General features: G+C 41.3%; 1 protein-coding gene across 9 annotated transcripts in view; it reads left to right on the forward strand.

The window, feature by feature from the left end:
* The window catches only part of SORCS1 (sortilin related VPS10 domain containing receptor 1), a 608,941-nt gene that overhangs the window by 333,068 nt on the left and 249,818 nt on the right, over window positions 1–26,055 (forward strand). For all 9 annotated transcript variants that reach the window (XR_010115734.1, XM_055249851.2, XM_055249858.2 and 6 more), the window contains exon 3: window positions 17,178–17,277. Coding sequence is in view for 7 of the 9 variants with exons in the window: in XM_055249851.2 (XP_055105826.2) it covers window positions 17,178–17,277 (100 nt within the window). In the remaining 2 variants the exon portion in view is untranslated. The remainder of the gene's footprint in view (window positions 1–17,177; window positions 17,278–26,055) is intronic.

The raw sequence follows: 26,055 nt of genomic DNA on the forward strand, positions 1-26,055 counted from the left end.
ATCAATTAAAGATTGATTAAAAACTTAAACATAAGACCTGAAACCATGAAACTCCTAGAAGGAAACGTAGAAGAAAAGCTCCTCAATATTGGTCTTAGAAATGATTTTATTTTAATTTGACACCAAAAGCACAGATACCATAAGGAAAATCTAGGAATATACTAATGAAAAAAGTTTCTGCACAGCAAAGGAAACAATCATCACAATGTATAAGAAACTTATACAAGTAAATAGCAAAATTAAACAAAAAACCTGATTAAAAATGAGCAAAGCACCTGAATAGGCATTTTTCCAAATATGGCATACAAAAAGCCAATAGTATATGAAAAGATGTTCAACATCACTAATCATCAGGGAAATGCAAGGTAAAACCACAATGAAATATCACCTTACAACTATTAGGATGGTTTTTATCAAAATGTCAAAAGATAACAAGGGATGTGGAGAAAAGGGAACCCTTGTACACTTTTGGTGGGAGTGTAAATATGTAGCCACTATGGAAAACAATATGATGGCTCCTAAAAAGTTAAATATACTCCATATAGATCCAGCAGTTTTATTCCTAGGTGCATATCCAAAGGAAATAAAATCACTATCTTGAGATAGCTGTACTTCTGTGTTCATTGCAACGTTTTTCACAATAGCTAAGATATGGAAACAACCTAAGTGTTTTGAGAAATCAATGGATAAAGAAAATGTATTATATATACAGTGGAATATGATTCAACCTTAAAAAAAGGAAATCCTGGCCGGGCACAGTGGCTCACGCCTGTAATCCCAGCACTGTGGGAGGCTGAGGTGGGCAGATCATGAGGGCAGGAGATGGAGACCATCCTGGCTAACACGGTGAAATCCCGTCTCTACTAAAAATACAAACACAGAATTATCTGGGCGTGGTGGCAGACGCCTGTAGTCCCAACTACTTGGGAGGCTGAGGCGGGAGAATGGCGTGAACCTTGGGGGCGGAGCTTGCAGTGAGCCGAGATCATGCCACTGCACTCCAGCCTGGGCGACAGAGCGAGACTCCATCTCAAAAATAAATAAATAAATAAATAAAGGAAATCCTGCCATTTACCACAACATGAATTAAATTGGAAAACATTTTGCTAAGTGAAATAAGCCAGACATAGGAAGACAAATGATGCATGATCTCACTTACATATGGAATCTATAAAAGAGCCAGACTCATAGTAACAGAGAGTAGAGTGGTGGTTACTAGTGGCTGGGGGTTGGGAGAAAGTGGAAATATGAGTCAAAGCATAAAAACTTTTCATTATTGGATGAATAAGTTCAGGATACTTCATTTACAACATAGTAACTCTAGTTAATGCAATGCATATTTGAAATATGCTGCTAGAGAACTCAAGTGTTCTCACTGCATACACACACAGACAGTTAATGTTTGAGGTAATGGACATATAATTAAGTAGATTGTGGTAATTATTTCAAAATGTATACCTATATGAAAACATTATATTGTATACCTTAAATACAATTACATTTGTCACTCATATCAGTAAATTGGGGAAATACACACACACACACACACACACACACACACACGCACATAACTCTTAAAACTCAACAGTAAGGGCCAGGCGCAGTGGCTCATGCCTGTAATCCCAGCACTTTGGGAGGCCGAGGTGGGCGGATCACCTGAGATCAGGAGTTCGAGGCCAGCCTGGCCTACATGGTGAAACCCCGTCTCTACTAAAAATACAAAATTAGCCGGGCATGGTGACACATGCCTGTAATCCCAGCTACTCAGGAAGCAGAGGCAGGAGAATTTCTTGAAACCGGGAGGCGGAGGTTGCAGTGAGCTGAGATCACGCCATTGCACTCCAGCCTGAGAAACAAGAGCGAAACTCCATCTTAAAAAAACAAAACAAAACAAAGAAAACTCAACGTTAAGAAATTTATATTTAAAGCCATTTTTAAAAAATGACAACCTGGCTGGGCGCAGTGGCTCAAGCCTGTGATCCTAGCACTTTGGGAGGCCGAGGCGGGCGGATCATGAGGTCAGGAGATCGCGACCATCCTGGCTAACACGGTGAAACCCCGTCTCAACGAAAAATACAAAAAATTAGCCAGGCATGGTGGTGGGCGCCTGAAGTCCCAGCTACTCAGAAGGCTAAGGCAGGAGAATGGCGTGAACCCCGGAGGCGGAGCTTGCAGTGAGCCGAGATCGTGCCACTGCACTGCAGCCTGGGCGACAGAGCGAGACTCCGTCTCGGAAAAAAAAAAGACAACCTGAACAGACATCTCATGAAAGAACAGGCCGGACACGATAGCTCACACCTGTAATGCCAGTGCTTTGGGAGGGCAAGGTGGGCAGGTCACCTGAGGTCAGAAGTTCGAGACCAGCCTGGCCAACATGGCGAAACCCTGTCTGTACTAAAAATACAAAAATTAGCTGGGCCTGGTGGTTCACAAGGGTAGTCCCAGCTACTCAGGAGACTGTGAAAGGAGAATCACTTGAACCTGGGAAGTGGCGGTTGCAGTGAGCCAAGGTCACGATGCTGTTGCACTCCAGCCTGGGAGACAAGGTGAGACTCTGTCTCAAAAACCAAAAATAAATAAAATAATAAAATAATAGCATATACAGATGTCCAGTAAGCATATAAAATATGTTAAACCTCGTATGTCTTTAGGGAATTACAAATTTTAAAAAACCAATGATACACTGCTATTTACCTATTAAAATGGGCAAAATCTAAAACACTGAGAACACCAAATGCCAAGAAGGATGTGAAGCAACTGGAACTCTGATTCATTGCTGGTCAGAATGCAAAATGATAGTCACTTTGGGAGACAGTTTGGCAGTTTCTTACAAAACAAATATACTCAATATACAATCTTACAATCACATGCCTTGATATTTACCCAAAGGAGTTGAAAACATGTTTACAAAAAGTTCTGCACATGGATGTTTATAGAAGTTTTATTTATAATTGTCGAAACTTGGAAGCAACTGAGATTTACTGAGATCAGTAGGTGACTGGAAATTATGGTGTACCTAGACAGTGGGACATTATTCAGCACTTAGAAAAGAAGCTATCAAGCCATGAAAAGGCATGGAGGAAGCTGAGATATATGTCACTAAGTGAAAGAAGCCAATCTGAACAGGCTAGATGCTGTATGATTTCAACTACAGGCATACCTCAGATACTGTGGATTTGATTCCAGACAACTGCAATAAACCGAATATCACAATAAAGCAAGTGAATGAATTTTTGGTTTCTCAGTGCATATAAAAGTTATGTTCATACTATACTACAGTCTATTAAGTGTGTAATAGCATTATGTCTAGAAAAACTGTGTGTGTGTGTGTGTGTGTGTATTTTATTGAAATGGAGTCTCACTCTGTTGCCCAGGCTGGAGTGCAGTGGTGTGATCTTGGCTCACGTCAACCTCCATCTCCTGAGTTCAAACAATTCTCCCACCTCAGCCTCCTGAGTTGCTGGGATTACAGGTGCATGCCACCATGACAGGCTAATTTTTGTGTTTTTAGCGGAGATCGGGTTTCACCATGTTGGCCAGGCTGGTCTCAAACTCCTGACCTCAAGTGATCCGCCCTCCTCAGCCTCCCAAAGTGCTGGCATTACAGGTGTGAGCCACTGCTCCTGGCCACCAATGTACATATCTTAATCAAAAATATTTTATGGCCGGGCATGGTGGCTTACATCTGTAATCCCAGAACTTTTGGAGGCCAAGGCAGGCAGATCATGAGGTCAGGAGATCTAGACCATCTTGGCCAATGTGGCGAAACCCCATCTCTATTAAAATGCAAAAAATTAGCAGGGCATGGTGGCGCACACCTGTAGTCCCAGCTACTCAGGAGGCTGAGGTAGGGGAATCACTTGAACCCGGGAGGTGGAGGTTGCAGTGAGCCGAGATCATGCCACTGCACTCCAGCCTGGCGACGGAGCAAGACTCCGTCCAAAAATATATATATATATAATTTAAAAAATGTGAATTATTATCTGAGCCTTCAGTGAATTATAATCTTTTTGCTGGTGGGGGGATCTTGCCTTGACGTTGATGGCTGCTGACTAATCACAGTGATGTTTGCCGAAGATTAAGGTGGCTCTGGCAATTTCTTAAAATAAGATAACAATAAAGTTTCCTACATGAATTGACTCTTCCTTTCATGAAAAATTTCTCTGTAGCATGCAATACTGTTTTGATATCATTGTACACATGGTAGGGCTTCTTTGAAAATTGGAGTTCATTCTCTCACATCCTGCCATTACTTTATCAACTAAGTTTATTTAATATTCTAAACTCTTTGTTGTCATTTCAACAATGTTTACACCACATTCACCAGGAATAGATTACATCTTAGGAAACCACATTCTTTGCTTATCCATAAGAAGCAACTCCTCGCTGTTTCAGTTTTGATCATGAGATTACAGCAATTCACTCACATCTTCAGGCTCCACTCCTAATTCTTTTGATATGGTCACCACATGTACAGTTACTTTCTCCACTTAAGTCTCAAACCCCTCAAAGTCATCCACGAGTATTGGAATTAACTTCTTCCAAATTCCTGTGAATATTGGTATTTTCATCTCCTCCCATAAATCATGAATGTTCTTAATGGCTTCTAGAATGGTGAATCCCTTCCAAAAGGTTTTCAATTTATTTTGCCCCCAGATCTGTCAGAGGAATCACTATCTATGGTAGTTGTAGCCTTACAAAGTGTATTTCTTAAATAATAACACTTAAAAATTAAAATTACTCCTTGATCCACGGACTACAGAATGGATGTTGTGTTAGCAGGCATGAAAAAAACATCCATTTCCTTGTACATCTCCGTCAGAGTTCATGGATGACTAGGTACATTATCAGTGAGCAGTAATATTTTGAAAGGAATCTTTTTATCTGAGCAATAGGTCTCAATAATGGGATTAAAATATCCAGTAAGCCATGCTGTGAACAGATGTGCTGTCATTCAGACTTCATTGCTGCATGTATAGAGCACAAGGAGAATAGATTTAGGATAAGTCTTGTGGACTCCAGGATTTTCAGAAAGATAAAAGAGCATTGACTTCAACTGGAAGTCACCAACTGCATTAGCCCCCAACAAGAAAGTCAGCTTGTCCCTCAAAGCACTGAAGCCAGCATTGACTACTTCTCTCTAGCTTTGAAATTCTATATGGAATCATCTTTTGATTGAATGTTGTTTCCTCTACATTGAACATCTGTTGTTTACTGTAGCCACTTTCATCAATGATCTTAGCTAGATTTTCTGTATAACCTGATGCAGTGTCTGTATCAGCACTTGCTGCTTCACTTTGCACTTACCCATTATAGAGAAGGCTTTTTTCCTTAAACCTCATGAACCAAATTCTGCTAGCTTGAAACTTTTCTTCCACAGCTTCTTCACCTCTTGGCCTTCATAGAGTTGAGGAAAATTATGGCCTTGCTCTGGATCATGTTTTGGCTTAAGGAAATGTTGTAGCTGGTTTGATCTTCTAGCCAGACCACTAAAACTTTCTCCATATCAGCAATAAACCTGTTTGACTGTCTTATTCTTGTGTTCAGTGGATTAACAACTTTAATTTTCTTCAACAACTTTTTCTTTGCAGTCACAGCTTGACTAACTGTTTGACAAGAGGCCTAGCTTTTGCCCTGTCTTGCCTTTTGACATGCCTTCCTCACCAAGTTTAATCATTTCTAGCTTTTTATTTAATGTGAGAGATGTGCAGCTCCCCCTTTCCCTTGAACACTTAGAAGACATTGTAGAGTTATTTACTGGCCTAATTTCAATATCATTTGTCTCAGGCAACAGGGAGGCCTGAGGGGTGGGAGGAAAGAGAAGGAGGGAGAAAGGGGTAGTGGATGGCTGGTTGGTGGAGCAGTCAAAACATACATAATATTTATTGATTAAATTTGCCATCTTACATGGGCATGGTTCAGGGCACCCCAAAATGATTATAATAGAAATATCAGAGATCACTGATCACAGATCACCATAACAGATATAATAATAATGGAAAAGTTTGAAATATTGCAGGAACTACCAAAATGTGGCACAGAGACATGAAGTGAGCACGTGCTGTTGGAAAAATGGTGCCAATAGACTTGCTCCCTGCGGGATGCCACAAAATTCCAATTCGTAAAAAATGTAATGTTTGCAAAGTAAAATAAAGTGCAATAAAACAAGGTATGCCTATATATGACATTCTAGAAAGGGAAAAACTATGGAGAGGGTAAATAGATCAGTGGTTACTATGGGTTAGGGGAATAGGAAGAAGGAATAGGAAGAGGACCAAGCATTTTTGACCTAGTGAAACTATTCCCTATGATATCAAGTGGTGGATACATGTCATTATGCATTTGTCAGAACCCATGGAATGTATAACACCAAGAATGTACCCTAATGATTATGGGTGATGATTATGCTTCGTTATAGGTTCTTTGATTGTAACAAATGTAACACTCTGAAGGAGGATATTGATAATGCGGGAAGCTATGCATGTGTAGGGATGGGCTATATGAGAACTACTTATTTTCCGCCCTGTGTTGCTGTGGACCTGAAACTGCTCTAAAAATCAAGGTTATCAATTTAAAAAAAGTAGAGGGCATAGAACCTAGTCACCACCCTAGTGTCCCTTCTTTCCACACACCTGATTGTATCTTCTAACAGCAGGGGCTATTGTAGCCAAAAGTCCTTGCCAAACCATGTGAGCTTCTCAATTTTTCTTTCATGGAAGTCCACTGGGTAACACAAGAAAAGCAAGCATCCATCAGGCTAGCAAGAAGTCGAAAGCAAATAGTGCCTACTGTGCCTAGGGTGCTGTTCTGAGTGCTAGGAAGACATCTGTGAACAAAACAGACATCAGCCCTGTTCCCATGGAGAAAGACACAATAAAAATAAGTAAAAATCTATCAGATAGGGATAAATATTGTGAACAGAAAATAAAAGCACCTAGGAAGGGCAGAGTGTGCTGAGGGGTGGGTGAGGGAGGCTGTTACTTCATACAATATGAGCATTGTTCAGAAAGCAATAAGACAGTTGTCTATTAGGTGTCTGGGAAAAAAGCTTTCCAAGTGAAGGGACAAGGCTGGAATGTGAGTGGAGTGGGGAGGAGGCAGAGAAAAGAGAGGGATTGGGTATCAGGCAGCTCACAATTATATTGCAATCCTATTACGTGACAATTGGAATGCAAATTATACATGAAATTCTGTGGAGTACTGAGAGATTTATTTGCTGTAGAAACCAGGGCACTGACTGCCTACTAGATAGTGATGTTATTGGGGGGTCTCAGTTACCCCAAAGGGGGCTTTTTCCTGTTTGGTGTTGCAAAAGCCAATACACAAAACTGAAAGTGAGTGTCAAGCAGTACTGTCTTTATTCAATCATCATGGAATTGCAGAAGTGGGAACGTAGCTCACAAATTAATTTCCCAGCTCCTGAGAACCAGGCAGTTACAAATACAGGGTCTCTTTAACATAGGGGGTTGGGTTGAAGAGCAAGGGGAGGAATATTTATGCTTTTCTTTTGAAGGGACTGAGACTTTCCTGGAATCAAGGAGCTGCCTCTTTTCTATTTTTTCTTGGTCTCCTCCAGTCATTGTCATGGTAACTGTCAACTGTGATGATACTGGTGGGAGTGTCATTCAGCATGGAAATTGGATTATAATGAAGCTAGAAGTTCTTCAGAGGTTGAGTAAGCTGCAGTTGTGGATTTTGCTAACTTCAGCTGGTTTATTTCTAAGAAGGAACTCCTGACCACAGACATCCTGTTTGCTAAAAATAAGCAGAGTTAAAGCTGAATAGGAATCTAGTTTTGACATACTGGCATTGCAGTGGGCAACATAAGTGGGCTAGGAGTCCAACTAAGTCATGTAGGCACTGCAATGGGTAACGGTGAGAGGCTGATTCCAGTTGTGTTTTGCTTCAAGAACTTGCTTTTTCTATTAGACTGAGATATCTTGCTAATCTTGAGAAGGCATCATCAAGTCATTAATTGGTTGAGCCCAATCACTTTGTCCATATTTTCAGCCTTCACAGGAGTCAGGCTGGATCAGATAAAGGATATACCTTCTTTTCCTCATAGATCCTCCTGAGAGTTTCTGCTTATGGGTGATGATTATGCTTCGTTATAGGTTCTTTGATTGTAACAAATGTACCACTCTGAAGGAGGATATTGACAATGGGGGAAGCTATGCATGTGTAGGGATGGGCTATATGAGAACTACTTATTTTCCGCTCTGTGTTGCTGTGGACCTGAATCTGCTTTTTTTATTTAATCAATTTTCCCTGGCGGGTCTGTCTTTTAATGGGTATAAAGAAAAGCCAGGCTTTGGTCTACACCATATAAAATGGGAAAGAGTTTTAGTTAATGTTTCTTTTACTGAAAAATGCTCAACTAGGTTTTCTGAATACATCTTAACCGCAGATTTCTCCTGGTGGCTTTTGACAGAGGCACAGCAGTATGGAGTTAAGGATGCCGGCCAGTGTGCACTCAGCACCTCCCAAGATCTTTTTTTTTTTTTTTTTTTTTGAGACCAAGTCTGTCACCCAGGCTGGAGTGCAGTGGCGCAATCTCAGCTGACTGCAAGCCCCGCCTCCTGGGTTCATGCCATTCTCCTGCCTCAACCTCCCGAGTAGGTGGGACTACAGGTGCCCACCACCATGCCCAGCTAATTTTTTGTATTTTTAGTAGAGACGGGGTTTCACCGTGTTAGCCTGGATGGTCTCGATCTCCTGCCCTCATGATCCGCCCGCCTCAGCCTCCCAAAGTGCTGGGATTACAGGCGTGAGCCACCGCTCCAGGCGCACCTCCCAAGTTCTTTAGTCTTAAGCAGGCAGGTTACACTTTTTAGTCCTCCTTATTTGTAACATGTGATATTAATATCAGTGTCCATCTCATAGGATTCTACATGTGAAGAGCTCAGATAACATTGTATGTACTCAAGGAGCATTCATTGTTATGATGTTATCTGTTAGGACTTTTTTTTTTTTTTTAGACGGAGTCTCGCTCTTGTTGCCCAGGCTGGAGTGCAATGGTGCGATCTCAACTGACCGCAACCTCCGCCTTCCGGGTTCAAGCGTTTCTCCTGCCTCAGCCTCCTGAGTACCTGGGATTACAGGCATGAGCCACCATGTCCGGCTGATTTTGTATTTTTAGTAGAGATGGGGCTTCTTCATGTTGGTCAGGAAGTTCTCAAACTCCCGACCTCAGTTGATCCTCCCACCTCGGCCTCCCAAAGTTCTGGGATTACAGACATAAGCCATCACGCCCAGCTTCTGTTAGGATTTTTAAGCATAATGGTCTATTCAGAAATGGAATTCTGACATAATTATTATAGAAGCAGAGTGTGGAATCTTTATTTCTTATATTCCAGTTCTTACCATTGACTCTGTGATCCAAGTACCACGTAAAACTACTGCACATATCCTTCGAGATATGATAGACTAAATTATGCTACATTTTTAAAATGTTGTAATTGCTTTATGAATATCTTTTCTTCTAAGCAACCTAACTCAAAATTATTTTCAGTGGTTGGGGTTTTCCTTGAGAGGGTTCATGTTATAGGTTTTAGTAAGTATTGAGCAAAGAACACCAAAAACAATCAAGAAAAAAAGTTAGAAAATGAGTAACAAAAGCTGTCATTTATATTTTGCTTCTGTGCCAGTTATTGTGCTTATGGGTTAATTTAGATTATAATGATTCTATGTTTATTTAGGATCCCATTTGATGGCACAAGATTATAGTGAAGGAATTCCAGTCACACACTGCATTTCTGCAACTCCTATGGAAACTAGCTGTGTCCTATACTGATCCTTTTTTCAAGCGTGATAGGAGATTTTGCCACCTCAAAAAGATTATAACCTCTTGGAAGGCGCGTGGGATGCCTCAGATGGTGGTTTCTGAACTCTGCAGAGCAACTTATTTCAGCTCTATGTATATAGTAAATACTTAAATAGAGACATACTTTCAAATGTTCTAAAAGCCACTAAGATATATTTGTGAAAACAGTAGTGTAAGGATTAAAGATCAAAAGCAGAAGAAAGTAAGCCTTAATTTAATCACTTGCATATTTATTTTCATGGAATGCTTATTTTGTTAAGCTTTTAGCTTCTTCTGGCACAGTATAGGTGTTGACAGAAGCTCTTTTTTTCATTTATAGATACGTCAACCTGTAAACAAAGCCTGAAAATAAAAATGCTTGCTTTGAAATGATTTTTTTTAAATGGTACAAGTAAAGAATTCAAGGCTGCATATGTCGCATCTTAATTATGACTATTTAAGATACACATTTTAAGATCCTTTCCTTTTTTTGTTTTTTGTTTTTCTATTACAACAGTAGTCACTTTATGGTTAGTATAGGCTGGCATTTCTGTTTGCAATTTTCATTTAAGATACTTTTATAGTTCCTCTTTCTTATGAAATTAAGATCCATACCTTTCTTTTTCTTTCTTTGTCTTTGATCTTATGCTTCCCCAAGTGTGTTGCTCAGAACACTAATCTCATTAGATATCCCTCAAGAATGGATCCTATCATCAAATATGTTTGGAAAATGTCGCATGAAATATGCTTTTAAGAGGTACAATGTATATTAGAATAATATAGTTTGTGAAAAGTTATGAAGTAAAGGAACATTAAATGTTGACTAATCATATATTTCTCAATATTTTTTGTTCTTGGAAAATGTCCTCTCCCATACCTAAGGATGATAGTTAAAATATTTAACCAGCACATCGGCTCACCAGCCAGTCTGCTGCCCAACCTCTTTGTTGGGCAAAAAGCATCCTCTGCTCTTTTCGAGCTCATGTCCATAGGAGACTACAGCTCCCATAAATGTGCGACTAGAACTGGAAGCATCTCTTAGCTGTGAATCAGGGCTTACAGATGGGCACTAGAAATTGCCTTCCATGGCCGGGCGCGGTGGCTCATGCCTGTAATCCTAGCACTTTGGGAGGCCGAGCCGGGTGAATGACAAGGTCAGGAGATCAAGACTATCCTGGCTAACACGGTGAAACCCCGTCTCTACTAAAAATACAAAACATTAGCCGGGCGTGGTGGCGGACGCCTGTAGTCCCAGCTACTCGGGAGGCTGAGGCAGGAGAAAGGAGTGAACCCGGGAGGCGGAGCTTGCAGTGAGCCGAGATTGCGCCACTGCACTCCAGCCTGGGCGACAGTGCGAGACTCCGTCTCAAAAAAATAATAATAATAACAAAAGAAAGAAATTGCCTTTCATGATGCAGTGCCAACCCATGGTCACTGTGTTCCTCACTGGCGAGCAGCCTGATTGGCAAAGGCATGGACAGATCAGCACAGGTGTGTTGGTCTTGGTGCTGGAGCAAGTTTTTTGAGGATGTCTGCTCTGCCAGGCCTCAATCTTTTGATTTCTAGACTGTGAGGAAACTTGAGAGGCCCCTGAGTGAGAGACCATAGGTGATAAGGCTCGCAGGAACAGCTACACAGAGAACTTGGTGCAGTAACTATTTGTCAACTGGTTTGAAAGTATTTACTATTTTTACTTCTGTACCACCATACCAATGTATGCCAGCTGATTGTTGGTTCTACTGATGAAACTTGTCAACACTCTATCTAATTCTAGTTCTTTGGTACACCCTTGGACAACCGCTAATCTATACCACTTGGATGTGTGAAAATGCATCATTTTCTCCCTATCAATTGCTTATTACAAAGCCATGGTATTTAAATATGCAATTCTGCTCGAGTGGAGAATTATCAAAATTTGGGTTAACTTTTGAGCTTTGTAAAATCAAGAAACAAGAGATGGCATCAAAAAATAATGATAGATACCTTGAGGGATCTGGATTGGTGGATGAATTATGTTACAATAAGATAAAAATGTCCAATAACATAGTGTAAGCTTTCTGAAAAAAATGTTGCTAATATAAATCCGACTAAGTCACTCTATTGTCATCTTGTCCTATTGGGATTAGAGTTTAATACACACCCACTCACCCACCCACACAAACACACACACATGCAAATAAGGATGATTGTATGTAGCATCCTTATAATATAATCCTCATTTGCCTTTCTATGGCTTGTTTTTTTAAATGTAAAAATAGTCATCGAGTAGCTCAGGGATCAAGTTAATAGAAATTGTAAGAAACTCATCACACTCTCTATAGACTAGTTCCTACTTTTTTAGTCTCTTTTTTCTTTTTTTTTTTTTTTTTGAGACGGACTCTTGCTCTGTCACCCAGGCTGGAGTGCAGTGGCGCAGTCTCGGCTCACTGCAAGCTCCGCCTCCCAGGTTCACGCCATTCTCCTGCCTCAGCCTCTCCGAGCAGCTGGGACTACAGGCGCCCGCCACCACGCCCGGCTAATTTTTTGTATTTTTAGTAGAGACGGGGTTTCACCATGGTCTCGATCTCCTGACCTCATGATCCGCCCGCCTTGGCCTCCCAAAGTGCTGGGATTGCAAGCGTGAGCCACCGTGCCCGGCCTTTAGTATCTTTTTTCATTATTCCACTAGGAAAATTGAACCATTCTCTCGTCTCTCACGTAGTCTTACTGATTTCCACCTATCATCAGGCTAAATTTATTAATGTAGCGATATTTACACGTTTCATTCTTCTCCCACCATCCCCTGCCCCCAGGTAGATTTTGCATCTGTTTTTTTGTGTTCTGGAACTTGTGAGTATTGTTCAGAATAATGAATAGGAAAAAAAGTGTACAATAAAAGGAGGTAGTTTGTCCGGAATTGGTGGGTTCTTGGTCTCACTGACTTCAAGAATGAAGCCGCGGACCCTCGCAGTGAGTGTTACAGTTCTTAAAGGCGGCATGTCCAGAGTTTGTTCCTTCTGGTGTTCAGATGTGTTCAGAGTTCTTCTTTCTGGTGGGCTTGTGGTCTCGCTGGCTTCAGGAGTGAAGCTGCAGACCTTCGTGGGGAGTGTTACAGCTCATAAAAGCAGTGTGGACCCAAAGAGCGAGCAGTAGCAAGATTTATTGCAAAGAGCAAAAGAACAAAGCTTCCACAGTGTGGAAGGGGACCCGAGCGGGTTGCCACTGCTGGCCCAGGCAGCCTGCTTTTATTCTCTTATCTGGCCCCACCCACCTCCTGCTGATTGGTAGATCCGAGTGGTCTGTTTTGACAGGGCGCTGATTGGTGCGTTTACAATCCCTGAGCTAGACATAAAGGTTATCCACGTCCCCATCACATCAAATACAAAGTATTGACCCAAAGGTTCTCCAAGGCCCCACCAGAGCAGCTAGATACAGAGTGTCAGTTGGTGCATTCACAAACCTCGAGCTAGACACAGGGTGCTAATTGGTGTGTTCACAAACCCTGAGCTAGATACAGAGTGCCGATTGGTGTATTTACAATCCCTGAGCTAGACATAAAGGTTCTCCACATCTCCACCAGACTCAGGAGCCCAGCTGGCTTCACCCAGTGGATCCTGCACCGGGGCTGCCTGCCAGTCCCGCGCCGTGGGCTCGCACTTCTCAGCCCTTGGGTGGTCGATGGGACTGGGCGCCATGGAGCAGGGGGTGGCGCTCGTCGGGGAGGCTCGGGCTGCACAGGAGCCCACGGAGGTGGGGGAAGGCTCAGGCATGGCGGGCTGCAGTTCCGAGGCCTGCCCCACGGGAAGGCAGCTAAGGCCTGGCAAGAAATCGAGCATAGTGCCAGTGCGCTGGCACTGCTGGGGGACGCAGTACACCCTCCGCAGCTGCTGGCCTGGGTGCTAAGTCCCTCATTGCCCAGGGCCGGCAGGGCTGGCCGGCTGCTCCGAGTGCGGGGCCCGCCAAGCTCATGCCCACCCGGAACTCCAGCTGGCCCGCAAGTGCCGCATGCAGCCCCGGTTCCCGCTCGCGGCCTCTCCCTCCACACCTCCCTGAAAGCTGAGGGAGCCGGCTCCCGCCTTGGCCAGCCCAGAAAGGGGCTCCCACAGTGCAGCAGTGGGCTGAAGGGCTCCTCAAGTGCCACCGAAGTGGGAGCCCAGGCAGAGGAGGCGCCGAGAGCGAGCGAGGGCTGTGAGGACTGCCAGCACGCTGTCACTTCTCAGTAGAATAAGGCTACCGAGATGCGGGAGACACACAAGAAAGAGAATGTTGACTCAGGAGGTTAAGATAAGAATGGAAAGAAAGACAAAACACCAAGAGTGGACTAGGGGCTGGGTGCGTTGGCGCACGCCTATAATCCCAACACTTTGAGAGGATGAGGTGGGTGGATCACCTAAGGTCAGGAGTTCAAGGCCAGCCTGACCAACATGGTGAAACCCCATTTCTACAAAAAATACAAAAATTAGCTGGATGTGGTTATGTGTGCCTATAATCCCAGCTACTCGGGAGGCTGAGGCAGGAGAATCGCTTGAACCCAGAAGGCGAAGGTTGCCGTGAGCCGAGATCACCGAGCTGCACTCCAGCCTGGGTGACACAGTGAGACTCCGTCTCAAAAAAAAAAAAAAAAAAAGAGTGTACTGGGCTAGGAAAGAAATCTTAGATATTTCTTAGAGAATACCAGGGAATTCCCTCAAATAAGCTATGAATTTTGTAGAAAAAAGATTTGGAAGGAAGATGTTAAGAAGTTTTGTTGTGATTCATTAATAAGATATCCGTGAAATAGTTCTGGAATGCTCCTCAAATATTCTTGACTATCAAGCTAATGTGTGTTTGATTATAGTAGTGCAGAGACTGCTCCTGAAATAAGCCAGGTATATATTTTTGTTACAAAGGTAACATCTAGTCTATGATGCTCTTTCTAATTTTGTTTTCTAAACTTACCCATTTTCAGGGTTCATAGTTCTTTCAAGAAGTTTTGTGCAGTACTTTGTTCCTCAGCGATTAGGAATGGCATCTAAATCCTCTAAAGTGTTGACCGTTTTCTGTTTGCCATCTATGTATAAATTTTAGGAAGAAATATCTTGAATCTCCAGCCAGAATAAATCCTTAATTCCTAGCTCCAGGATCACTTTTATGCAGCTTTCTTGCTCCAGTGTTTGGTCCACCGTGTATACTGAATGGATGGTAGTGAGGTTGTTAACACACAATTCTGCTTAGTCGATATGGCCTATAGGAATTTGTAACTTTTACCAGTTTCAGAAATTAATTAAGATGATTACAATTTTTGTGTTTTTCTAATTAAATCAACTTTAATTTCTAAACATTGTTAACTCATATCTCTATCTTTGCACTTAACATATTATAAATATTTGTTTATATTTCTTTCTTTCAAATAAAATTGTGACATACTTGAGAGTAGAGGCTGTGTGCTATGTCCTTGCACTTAGCAACACTGTCTGGTATGTCTTAGGAGTGCTACAAATATGAATGAATGAATGAATTTTATCAACAATCTCCTAAGAAAAGAAAGCTGAGAGGAAATTTTATATCATTTTATGTCTATCTCCTTTTTATTTATTTTTTCTGAGATGGAGTCTTGCTCTGGACAAGACTCTGCCTAGGCTGGAGTGCAGTGGCACGATCTTGGCTCACTGCAACCTCCACCTCCTGGCTTTAATCAGTTCTCCTGCCTTGGCCTCCCGAGTAGCTGGGATTATAGACGCCTGCCACCACGCTTGGCTAATGTTTGTATTTTTAGTAGAGACAGGGTTTCACTATGTTGGTCAGGCTGGTCTCAAACGCCTGACCTCATGACCTGCCTGCCTCAGCCTCCCAAAGTGCTGAGATTACAGGTGTGAGCCACTGTGCCTGGACTTTTTTTGTTTTGAAATAGAGTCTTGCTCTGTGGTCCAGGCTGGAGTGCAGTGGTGTGATCTCAGCTCACCACAACCTCCTGGTTTCAAGTGATTCTTGTGCCTCAGCCTCCCAAGTAGCTCAGACTACAGGCGTGTGCCATCAGGCCAGGCTAATTTTTGTATTTTTGATAGAGAAGGAGTTTCACAATGTTGGCCAGGCTGGTCTCGAATTCCTGACCTCAAGTGATTCACCCATCTTGGTTTCCCAAAGTGCTGGTATTACAGGTGTGAGCCACTGTGCCCAGCTCTATATTCTTAAATTTTTTTTTTTTTTTTAAAGAAAAAAAGGCCGGGCGCAGTGGCTCACGCTTGTAATCCCAGCACTTTGGGAGGCCAATGCAGGTGGATCACGAGGTCAGGAGATCGAGACCACAGTGAAACCCCGTCTCTACTAAAAATACAAAAAAAAAAATTAGCCGGGTGTGGTGGCGGGCGCCTGTAGTCCCAGCTACTCAGGAGGCTGAGGCAGGAGAATGGCGTGAACCCGGGAGGCGGAGCTTGCAGTGAGCCGAGATTGCGCCACTGCACTCCAGCCTGGGCGACAGAGCGAGACTCCATCTCAAAAAAAAAAAAAAAAAAAAAAGGAAAAAAGAAAAAAAAAAAAGCTGAGGTATAATGAAAGCAACATGGGGCTTAGGCTAAAATATCTGAATTCCATTTCTAGCTGTCCATTTATCAGGAAGTTTTTTAAGTTTCTTTAAACAAGTCACTGAAGTTCAGCCATTTTCATCAAAGACAGATAATAATCCCTACTGTACATAGTTGTCATGATGATATGATAAGATTAAAATTCTGAAATAGAGTAGACCTTCTTAGAGAAGGTAATTAAAAGCAATTTATTTAATCTGAGTGAATAACTTATGACCAATGGCTAAAGTTGAGAGACTCTATAGGAAAAACAAAGTCAGTGTCGAGAAGTCATGTCCTCCTGACTCAGGATTGCTTAACACTGGAAAAGGCTATGGAGTATGAAATTCATGAAATCTCACTTATTATTGAGACATTTTCTTGCTCTCAGAAAAGACTGAGTGACCTTTGAAGGGACTGACCCACCATATATTCCCTGACTCATGGAAGAAAACACAATTTGTAGATAAATCAGGAGAACCTGCTTTTCTGCTGTGCCAAACATAAAGTAAAAGTTTGGAAATGTCATATCTGACTAAAAACTCTTTACTTCTTTGGTCAAATCAAGGGACACCCTCATCTCTTAATCTTTTTAAATTAACCACATTCTTTATGCAATGTGTGTACGTTAAGGAGCAGTAGAGAGATGGAGTTTTAATTTTTACCAATTCAATTTAAATGCAAATTTTAACCACTCACATGATGCTACTGTGTACATAATTAAGCATCATTATATACTACATGAATCATTGAGAAACCTCCTGAGAGCCATTCTACTATGTAAAGCATGCATTATACTGACAAGCAGCCAAATGACATATACTTCTGTCCTCATTAATGCTGTTTTTGAATTATAGGTCAACCGATTATGGAACAACCTATGAGAAGCTGAATGATAAAGTTGGTTTGAAAACCATTTTGAGCTATCTCTATGTGTGTCCTACCAACAAGCGTAAGGTAAGAAATGTATATTCAGCATGCTACTCATTCATGATGTGACTTCTGTCTTGGTTGGCTAACCTCTCTAGCTACCTAAAAATCCATTACAGTTAAGCTGGGATTAGAAATGTAAAGATGGGTTGATGGATGTTAAGGTTGTAAAATGTCTGACACATCATAATTTTCAGATCAGCAGCTGTGAATGTAAGAGGGCGAGGGATAGGTAGATCATTACCATTTCTGAAAGGCAGCTACAAAGAATGAGTCTTGTTGGGTGGATGCTGCTGACTCTCTACTAAGAGTTCTGACCAGTCAATCACAAGAATCAGAATGAGTCTTGACAAGACAGCAGAAAAGATGGATTTTCATCTGATGTCCCATTTTTTCCTTGACATGGAACAAATAGATCAACTAGAATTTAAGTGAATGCATTGTCCTACAGCAGATAGGAAGTTTCATTTTTAAAGTTTGTTCAGTCTGCACACAAATGTCAGGATGAATGCAATGCATTTAGCAGAATAGAGTAGCTTGGAAAGAGTGATAAGATTAGTCTCTTCTGAGCATGGATCTTAGCTGCAAGAAGCCTTGGAGATCATTATGTACAACACCGTTATTTTACAGATAAGAAAACTGAGATTCAGAGGAAAGAAATAGTTTGTGCCCATTGCAGAGTTATGGCCATAATTAGGGCTAGCATTAAGGTGTCTTGGTTAGCAGTCATACTTTTTCTACTATGTCATACATTTCCAATTAAGAGAGCTTATCTACTCCTCAGATATGTCATTTTTTAGGAAGAAAATATTCCTTTTAAATGAGGAAGACATTTATTTGTCCCTGAAGGGGAGTGGTATTACATCTATACCTTTGTTTTTATAAACTTGCATTATCAAATTCTGAATTCTGACATACAATTGCCAAGTAGTACATAGGTTACATGAACTAATAGTATTAATCAGGAAATAGAAATGTGTCATTCATTAACATACCCTAAACCATAATGTGTTATGAAGGTAGCACTGATGTCTATGTTCTCATCTCAGATTTTTCATTTGCTACTGTTAGTGACCTTGGGTAGGGTCTGCATTTTGCCATCTGGAATATGGAAGGTGATGAAAATATCTCTTAAGCAATCACTGTCAATCCTGGCTGCATGTCAGAAGGTACACTCTCAATTCTGGCTGCATGTCAAAAGTGGTCCCCAAATGTGCAAGCTCTAGCCCCACCACTGTTGCTCTGGATTAGGGCTCAGGTAACTATATCTTGATAAAGCTCCCAAGATGCTTCTGATAGGTATCTAGGATTAAGAACCACTAATATGAAGTGTAATGTTCACTCTGGCTGTAAGCATTTCAAGTTCTTCAGTAGAAACAGCATAACTTTTCAGCTGAGCATAGACTCTGGAGTAAGAAGAAGAGAGAAAACCCAGCGAAACTGATTACAAAGTATATAAGCATGGTGACTTACTTAATCTCTCCAAGCACAGTAGGATTCAGTTTAAAAGGCGGACAGTTATAGTACCTACCTACCTCATGCGGGAAGTTGTAAGGATTATATGAAATTAGACATTTCAAGTGCTTAGCACAGAATAGTAAAAGCTTAATTAATGTTTTCTCTTCACTTCATTCTTTTTTCTTCCTGCACTGTCCAGCAGAACTTGATGATAGAAATTTTCTTCTAAGTTTTCCTGTACTTTAGACATTAACAATTTATGGCTTTTGAGTATTTGAAATATGGCTAGTGTTACTGAGTAATTGGATTTTAAATTTCATTTAATTTTAATTAATTTAAATTGATGTAGCCGTGTGTGGCTGATGGCTACAGTACCACACAACCAATAATGTCAACCTCACAAATTTAGAACTATACCCAAACATTCCTATCTTCCCTTTACTGGCTGGTTACTTCATCAACAATTACGTCTAAACAATTTTGATCTGCTGTATGCAGTCCCAAATTAAGGAACTGAAGTTATATCTTTTATTTTTATAATGAAATTTAATTGTTTGTTGGCTTTGTATTGATGTTTACAATCTCTCTTGATTTTTCTTCTAGTTCACATTTTTAGCAAATTTAATTTAACAATCAACAAACTGTGTGCTAGGCAATGTGCTATGCACTGTAGGATATAAAGAGAAATAAGCCAGCAACTCATCCTCAGAGGTCCTATATTCTAGTACTAAATGTGGCATGACGTTTTGTAATTGAAAGATCCCTGAACTAAGATTCAGAAATCTAAGTCCCTGCCTTGAATCTACTTCCACCTAACAGGTGACTCCGGGTGAATCATTTACATTTTCTCCATTTGTAAAGTAATACAGGAAAACGGAAGAAATTTATGCCTGGACGAGACCTCAGAGTAATCAATGATAGTCTCTGTTTCATTGGTGCTGTTAGAGGGAAACATGAAAAAAAAAAAAAAAAAGGTGCCAAATGTCAAATCTGACTATAGGCTTTTCTGTAGCTGCAGAATGTATGGTGATGATCCAGAAACTCCAGGATTGTTTTCAGGAGCAGGACTTAAGTAGTGAGATGCTCAAGTCCAGATACAGCTGCTAAGACTGGAAGGGAAGCAGAGAGCTAATAATACAGCAAAGAGCCTAACCATCAAATCCACTCAAGTCAATATACCATGAATCAGGCTGCATAATTAGTCCATAGTTATCTGAAGGACGTTTAAAAGGGCATTTAGCCATGGGCATTTTACTGTTCTTAAGACTTGACATACCCTAGTTCTAGAAAAAGAGAAGTCCCTGTGCGTGACTATGAGGGAATGGCTTTCTCTGGGACTGTTACCCTTCAGAGCAGAGGTGGTCCTGAGCTGTTTAAATCACAATGTTATGAGTGAACCTAAAGGAAGGGATCTTTTCCTCTATAGATAAATGAGGCCTTCATGGTCACTTTCTGAGATGGCTGATAGATTTAAGAAATATTGGAGGACGATGAAGGTCTTAACAGTGGTACACAAATCAATAAAGTTGACATCGCAGTATATTTGTGCACAGTTTTTCTACTTATAAGGTGAATTTATCACCATGAAATATGTACTCCACCCACCCAAAGGACATATTTGAATCAAAGAGATAGTACTTGCACAACATTTTAAAGTGTGAATATATTTTCTCCAATCAATGAGAATTTTTGTTAAAACAAATAGAAGAAAGAAATTTCAGGCTCTGTTAATTATGCAGAACAAAGGCAGTGCTCACATTTGCTCCAATTCTTCTAGGACTTAAGCTATCCTCCAGTGAAAAGGGCAGACTCCTTTAAAAGTTGTATTTATTCTCTCAGGTCCCCGGGGTGCTATCTAGCAAGTCAGAATCTTTTGTACCAGATACTTCTCTCTGCTTTTCACACTAGTGAGAGCAACTGGAATAAAACTGACAACATCAGGGTAACTCTCTGCATTCCCCGAAACCTTTTTTGCCTTCACATTCTTATAGCTATTTTTAGCCATTTGTGTGGACAAGAGCAGTTCTTCAATCGTCATGTTGGAAACAGCAGGCTTCATGCCTTGCCTTTGCAGGCAGCTTGTTAGGGGCACTACCGGGGATCAGAGTCCAGAATAAAGCAGGATCTTATTTACAGTTTGAATTAATGATCATCCATTGGCTGTTTCCCTGCAAGCCTGCTGTAAATTACAGCAGCTTTCCTTGGCTAGGTCTGTTACAGTAAAAACTGTAATCTCAACATATGTCAGTGTAAGAAATCTTGACTAAGAGATACAAAGAGGGGTCCTAGGTATTAGCCTAGATTGTTCAGTCTCTTTCAAAGGAAACCTGCATCTGGCCACTGATACATGAGGTTGGCCCAGAAGAAAAGGCTGAGTGGTCCCAGTGCCAGAGGAGAGGCAGGCTGGCTATCTGTCACCATGTCTCAGAGGGAGAGCAGTTCCTCCCACCCCAGTTCATGATAAATCCCAAGGCTTGTTTGTGTCAGCAGAGGTTTCTTAGTCCCATACAGTCTGCTATAAGAAAAGATGATCGCCTGTAATCCCAGCACTTTGGGAGGCCGAGGCGGGTGGATCACGAGGTCAGGAGATCGAGACCATCCTGGCTACCACAGTGAAACCCCGTCTCTACTAAAAATACAAAAAAATTAGCCGGGCGAGATGGCGGGCGCCTGTAGTCCCAGCTACTCGGGAGGCTGAGGCAGGAGAATGGCGTGAACCCCGGGGGGCGGAGCCTACAGTGAGCCGAGATCGCGCCACTGCACTCCAGCCTGGGCGACAGCGAGACTCTGTCTCAAAAAAAAAAAAAAAAAAAAGAAAAGATGATTTAACCTTTACTGGAAAGGAACAGCTGGGATGCAGAAGGTGATGGGAAAAACTAATATAAATGTAGCAAAGAAAAAAAAAAAAAAACATGGCTGGGCGCGGTGGCTCACGCCTGTAATCCCAGCACTTTGGGAGGCCGAGGCGGGCGGATCACGAGGTCAGGAGATTGAGACCAGCCTGGCTAACATGGTGAAACCCCGTCTCTACCAAAAATACAAAAAAATTAGCCAGGCGTGGTGGCGGGTGCCTGTTGTCCCAGCTACTCGGAAGACTGAGGCAGGAGAATGGTGTGAACCTGGGAGGCGGAGGTTGCAGTGAGCTGAGATCACGCCACTGCATTCCAGCTTGGGCCACAGAGCGAGACTCCGTCTCAAAAAAAAAAAAAAAAAGTTGAAATCTCAATTTCACTCTCAAGTTCTCTGAGTTGATGTGTATTCTGCCTAAAAAGAAAACTTATATATACTCTGTGTGTCTTTATCAGCCATACCTTTCCCATCACCCCCAACCAACCTGAGCTATTCGACCTTCACAAGGGATCATGTCACATCTTCAAGGTTTAAAGAATACAAAACCCCTAGTGGAATTCACTGGGGAATAAAAGAAAAAAAAAGTGTTTTGTTTTGGTTTTTTACTTGGAAAAGCCAATTCTTTTAGTTGTTTTATCCTTGTGGTCTCAGCACACTATATTCTAGCAAAGAAAAAACGTAGACAGCATTTGTTCTTTATGTTTTCTGCACCCCCTTCACACTCCAGTTTTTTTCTCATTTCTGTGTTATCACCACTTAATTTACATCATTCCTGCTGAGAGACTCTTCCAAGACTTTGATTCTATAAACAGGACCCTAGCTCCTCGGAATACATTGGTCATTCCTATGGGTCTCTTGGTACATAGCAGCATTAAACGCTGTGTTTTCTCCAGATATTTAAGTTTTAATTACCCTGTTATATGTGGCACTTTCTAAATAAGGGTTTAATTATTGACTTCTTGTCTCTTTATATAAATAAGGGTTTGATTATTGACTTCTTGTCTCTTTATATCTGAGCATGCTTAATTCCTTTTGTCATTTGGTTGAGTACTTTGTGTATCACGTATGTGACTTTTCTTTTTTTTTTTTTTGAGATGAAGTCTCACTCTGTTGCCTAGGCTGGAGTGCAGTGGCACAATCTCAGCTCACTGCAACCTCCACCTCCCAGGTTCAAAAAATTCTCTGCCTCAACCTCCCAAGCAGCTGGGATTACAGGCGTCTACCACCACACCCAGCTAATTTTCATATTTTTAGTAGATATGGGGTTTTACCATCTTGGCCAAGCTGGTCTTGAACTCTTGACCTCATGATCCACCTGCCTCGGCCTCCCAAAGTGCTGGAATTACAGGTGTGAGCCACCACACCTGGCCTTTTTCTTTTTTGAAATGGAGTCTTGCTCTGTTGCCCAGGCTGGAGTACAGTGGCACAACTGCAACCTCCACCTCCTGGGTTGAAGCGATCCTCCTGCCTCCACCTCCTGAGTAGCTGGCACTAAAGGCTTGCACCACCACACCTGGCTAATTTTTGTATTTTTGGTAGAGACGGGGTTTCACCATGTTAGCCAGGCTGGTCTTGAACTCCTGACCCCAGGTGATCCACCCGCCTCGGCCTCCCAAAGTGCTGGGATTACAAGCGTGAGCCACCACACCAGGCCCATGTATGTGACTTTGGAGGACAGCAAAGAGGAATGGTTGATAGGATCCACCACCTTCTCTTAGGAAGAATCATGTATCATTGAATCTGAATCTAAAAGATTTTGGGGATATTAAAATTCTACTCTTTAACAGATATGGAAACTGAGTCCCAGAGAGTTTAGTGACTTGTCTGAAGTTACATGCAGCTGGGGAATGATAAGCTAAGATCATTAGACCTTGAAAGTAAATCTTAAATGCCACCTCTTCCATAAAATTTAATCAGTTTCCCTAATGAGACGCTCACTCCATCTTATCTCCAAGACATCTGTTTTCTTTTTTCTAGCACTTTACTCTCACTTCTGATTCTAGTTGTTCTTGACCATGTTTAATACTCCCTTTAGAATGCAAGGTCCTAGATGGCATAAAGTGCCTTAATCAGTTACGTATTCTTTAATGTGCTGAGCATAGGATTTTGATATACAGTAGGTGTCCAATACATGACTGAATATTTGAATTGAACTTTGGTTCACTTTTGGACTTCTATGAAATGCTTAAATGAAATGCTCTGTGAAATCAGCTTTGACTCCTTTATTTTCTCTAACTATAGATTTAAGTATTTCAAGTGAGTAAACAAGAACAGTAAAGAATCTCTGTAGGTTTTAGTCATTTCTAGGTCATAATGTATAATTTTGTCTGTTCTAACCAAGAAGAACATGATTAATATTTAAAATGCCAGGACTTTGCATAGCACTCACTTGACATTATCTATGGAGGCCAAGAGGAGCTAGCATATTGTATAATACATCAAAGGGGGTGCCTGACATTCCCTTGGTGGACAAGCAACACTTGCTCATTCCACCCTAACTCTTTCATCTGTCCCTTTGTACACAAGATCATCCATTTGCCTCTAATCTTTTAAAAAAGAATATATGTTTCATTCATAAAGAAATGGGCCAGGAGCGGTGGCTTACACCTGTAATCCCACCACTTTGAGAGGCCGAGGTGGGTGGATCACCTGAGGTCGGGAGTTTGAGACCAGCCTGGCCAATATGCTGAAACACTGTCTCTACTAAAAATACAAAAAATTAGCCGGGTGCGGTGGCAAGTGCCTGTAATCCCAGCTACTTGGAAGACTGAGGTGGGAGAATCACTTGAAACTGGGAGGTGGAGGTTGCGGTGAGCCGAGATTGTACCACTGCACTCCAGCCTGGGCACAACAGAGCAAGACTCCGAAAAAAAAAAAAAAAAAAAGAAAGAAAGAAAAAAAGCCACTCATGAATTCAGAGACATAGTGGAAGTGGCATTTTCCAGACTTCAATAAAAGTGACTTGTAGTAAGTAAATCCTTACTTCCCTACACTTCACCTGAGGAATGATGGCCAAAGGGAAAGGTCCTCTCCTTTGATCCTTTTTTGGGTACCACTGAGTGTTTATACTGTTTCAGTCCATGAAGCGTTGTTCTGTTTTCTTCTTGAGCATTAAAAATATAAAATCCAAGAAAGCATGCTGCATCTGTCTTTTTACTCGGAGTGATTTTCCAACAGTTATCCCCTGGGTTTCAAATGAGCTACAGAATAGTAAGTGCAGAATGCTCTCTTTGAAACAGGGTTAGAGTGCCAGGAGCAGTGCCCACTCCACAACCCCTCGTCACTCCAAGAAGTCCCTGCAGAAGCCTCTGGAACTCGTGGGCTCTTTGGAACATAGAGAAAAACAACACTGTTCTAAGACACTCTTCTCTCTGTACACTGACCTATACCTGAAATTGCCATATATCCTATATTAGTTTATATAAATCAAAGCACCTATTATAACATTCATAAATTTAAAAATGCTAATAGCACTACACTCTTAAATTTTAATACAATATATTACATTACACAGTAAGTACCTACTTGATTTTTCTGGGATATTATCTGTGTCTATCTAACACTGATGTAGTAAAAAATAAATTAATTAATGATAAATTAGATTCAGGCAATAAATTCTGATCAATGCATACATTCCAAAACTTACTTTTTCCTTCCTCCTATCTTTTCTTGTCCCCCATATCTGCTAATTTGCCTGGTTCTCAGAACTGATCAGGTTAACTGGTGGTTTACTGTTTTACTTCATGTGGTATTAAGTAGTACTAAGTACTTTTTTTTTTTTTTTTTTTTTGAGATGGAGTCTTGCTCTGTCACCCAGGCTGGAATGCAGTGGCATGATCTCAGCTCACTGCAAGCTCCGCCTCCCAGGTTCACACCATTCTCCTGCTTGAGCCTCCCGAGTAGCTGAAGACTACAGGCGTCCGCCACCACACCCGGCTAATTTTTTTGTCTTTTTAGTAGAGACGGGGTTTCACAGTGTTAGCCAGGATGATCTCGATCTCCTGACCTTGTGATCTGCCCGCCTCGGCCTCCCAAAGTGCTGGGATTGCAGGCGTGAGCCACCATGCCCTGCCTAATACAAAGTACTTTTTTGATAGGAAGAAGCTTCCTGCTTAATTAACATATTTGTTATTCTTCATTTGTAAGGTGTTATGTCTGTCACATATAAGAAGCATCTAATGCATTACATATTAATCATGAATTGGTGACTTTAAAAACTAAGTTATATCTGTATGATGATCAAGTTTATATGTTATTGACATTGTAATTCAAAATTGTATTAGCTACATTTATGTATTCTTAAAAGATACAGGTATTTAGCTAGCTCAATAAATAGGTAGAAAGGTAATAGATAGGTCCACCTATAAATCTCTTCTAAGTTTAGATAATGCTTTTTTCATTAAAAAATAGAACTCTATCTTTTGGTTTTATACCTTTGTAACAAATGAAATTAATCAGGGTGATGATAGCCTAAATTACTCTCTAAATATTATGAAG

Source organism: Symphalangus syndactylus, chromosome 2, assembly GCF_028878055.3.
Source record: "Symphalangus syndactylus isolate Jambi chromosome 2, NHGRI_mSymSyn1-v2.1_pri, whole genome shotgun sequence".
In the NCBI taxonomy this organism is placed as follows: domain Eukaryota; kingdom Metazoa; phylum Chordata; class Mammalia; order Primates; family Hylobatidae; genus Symphalangus; species Symphalangus syndactylus.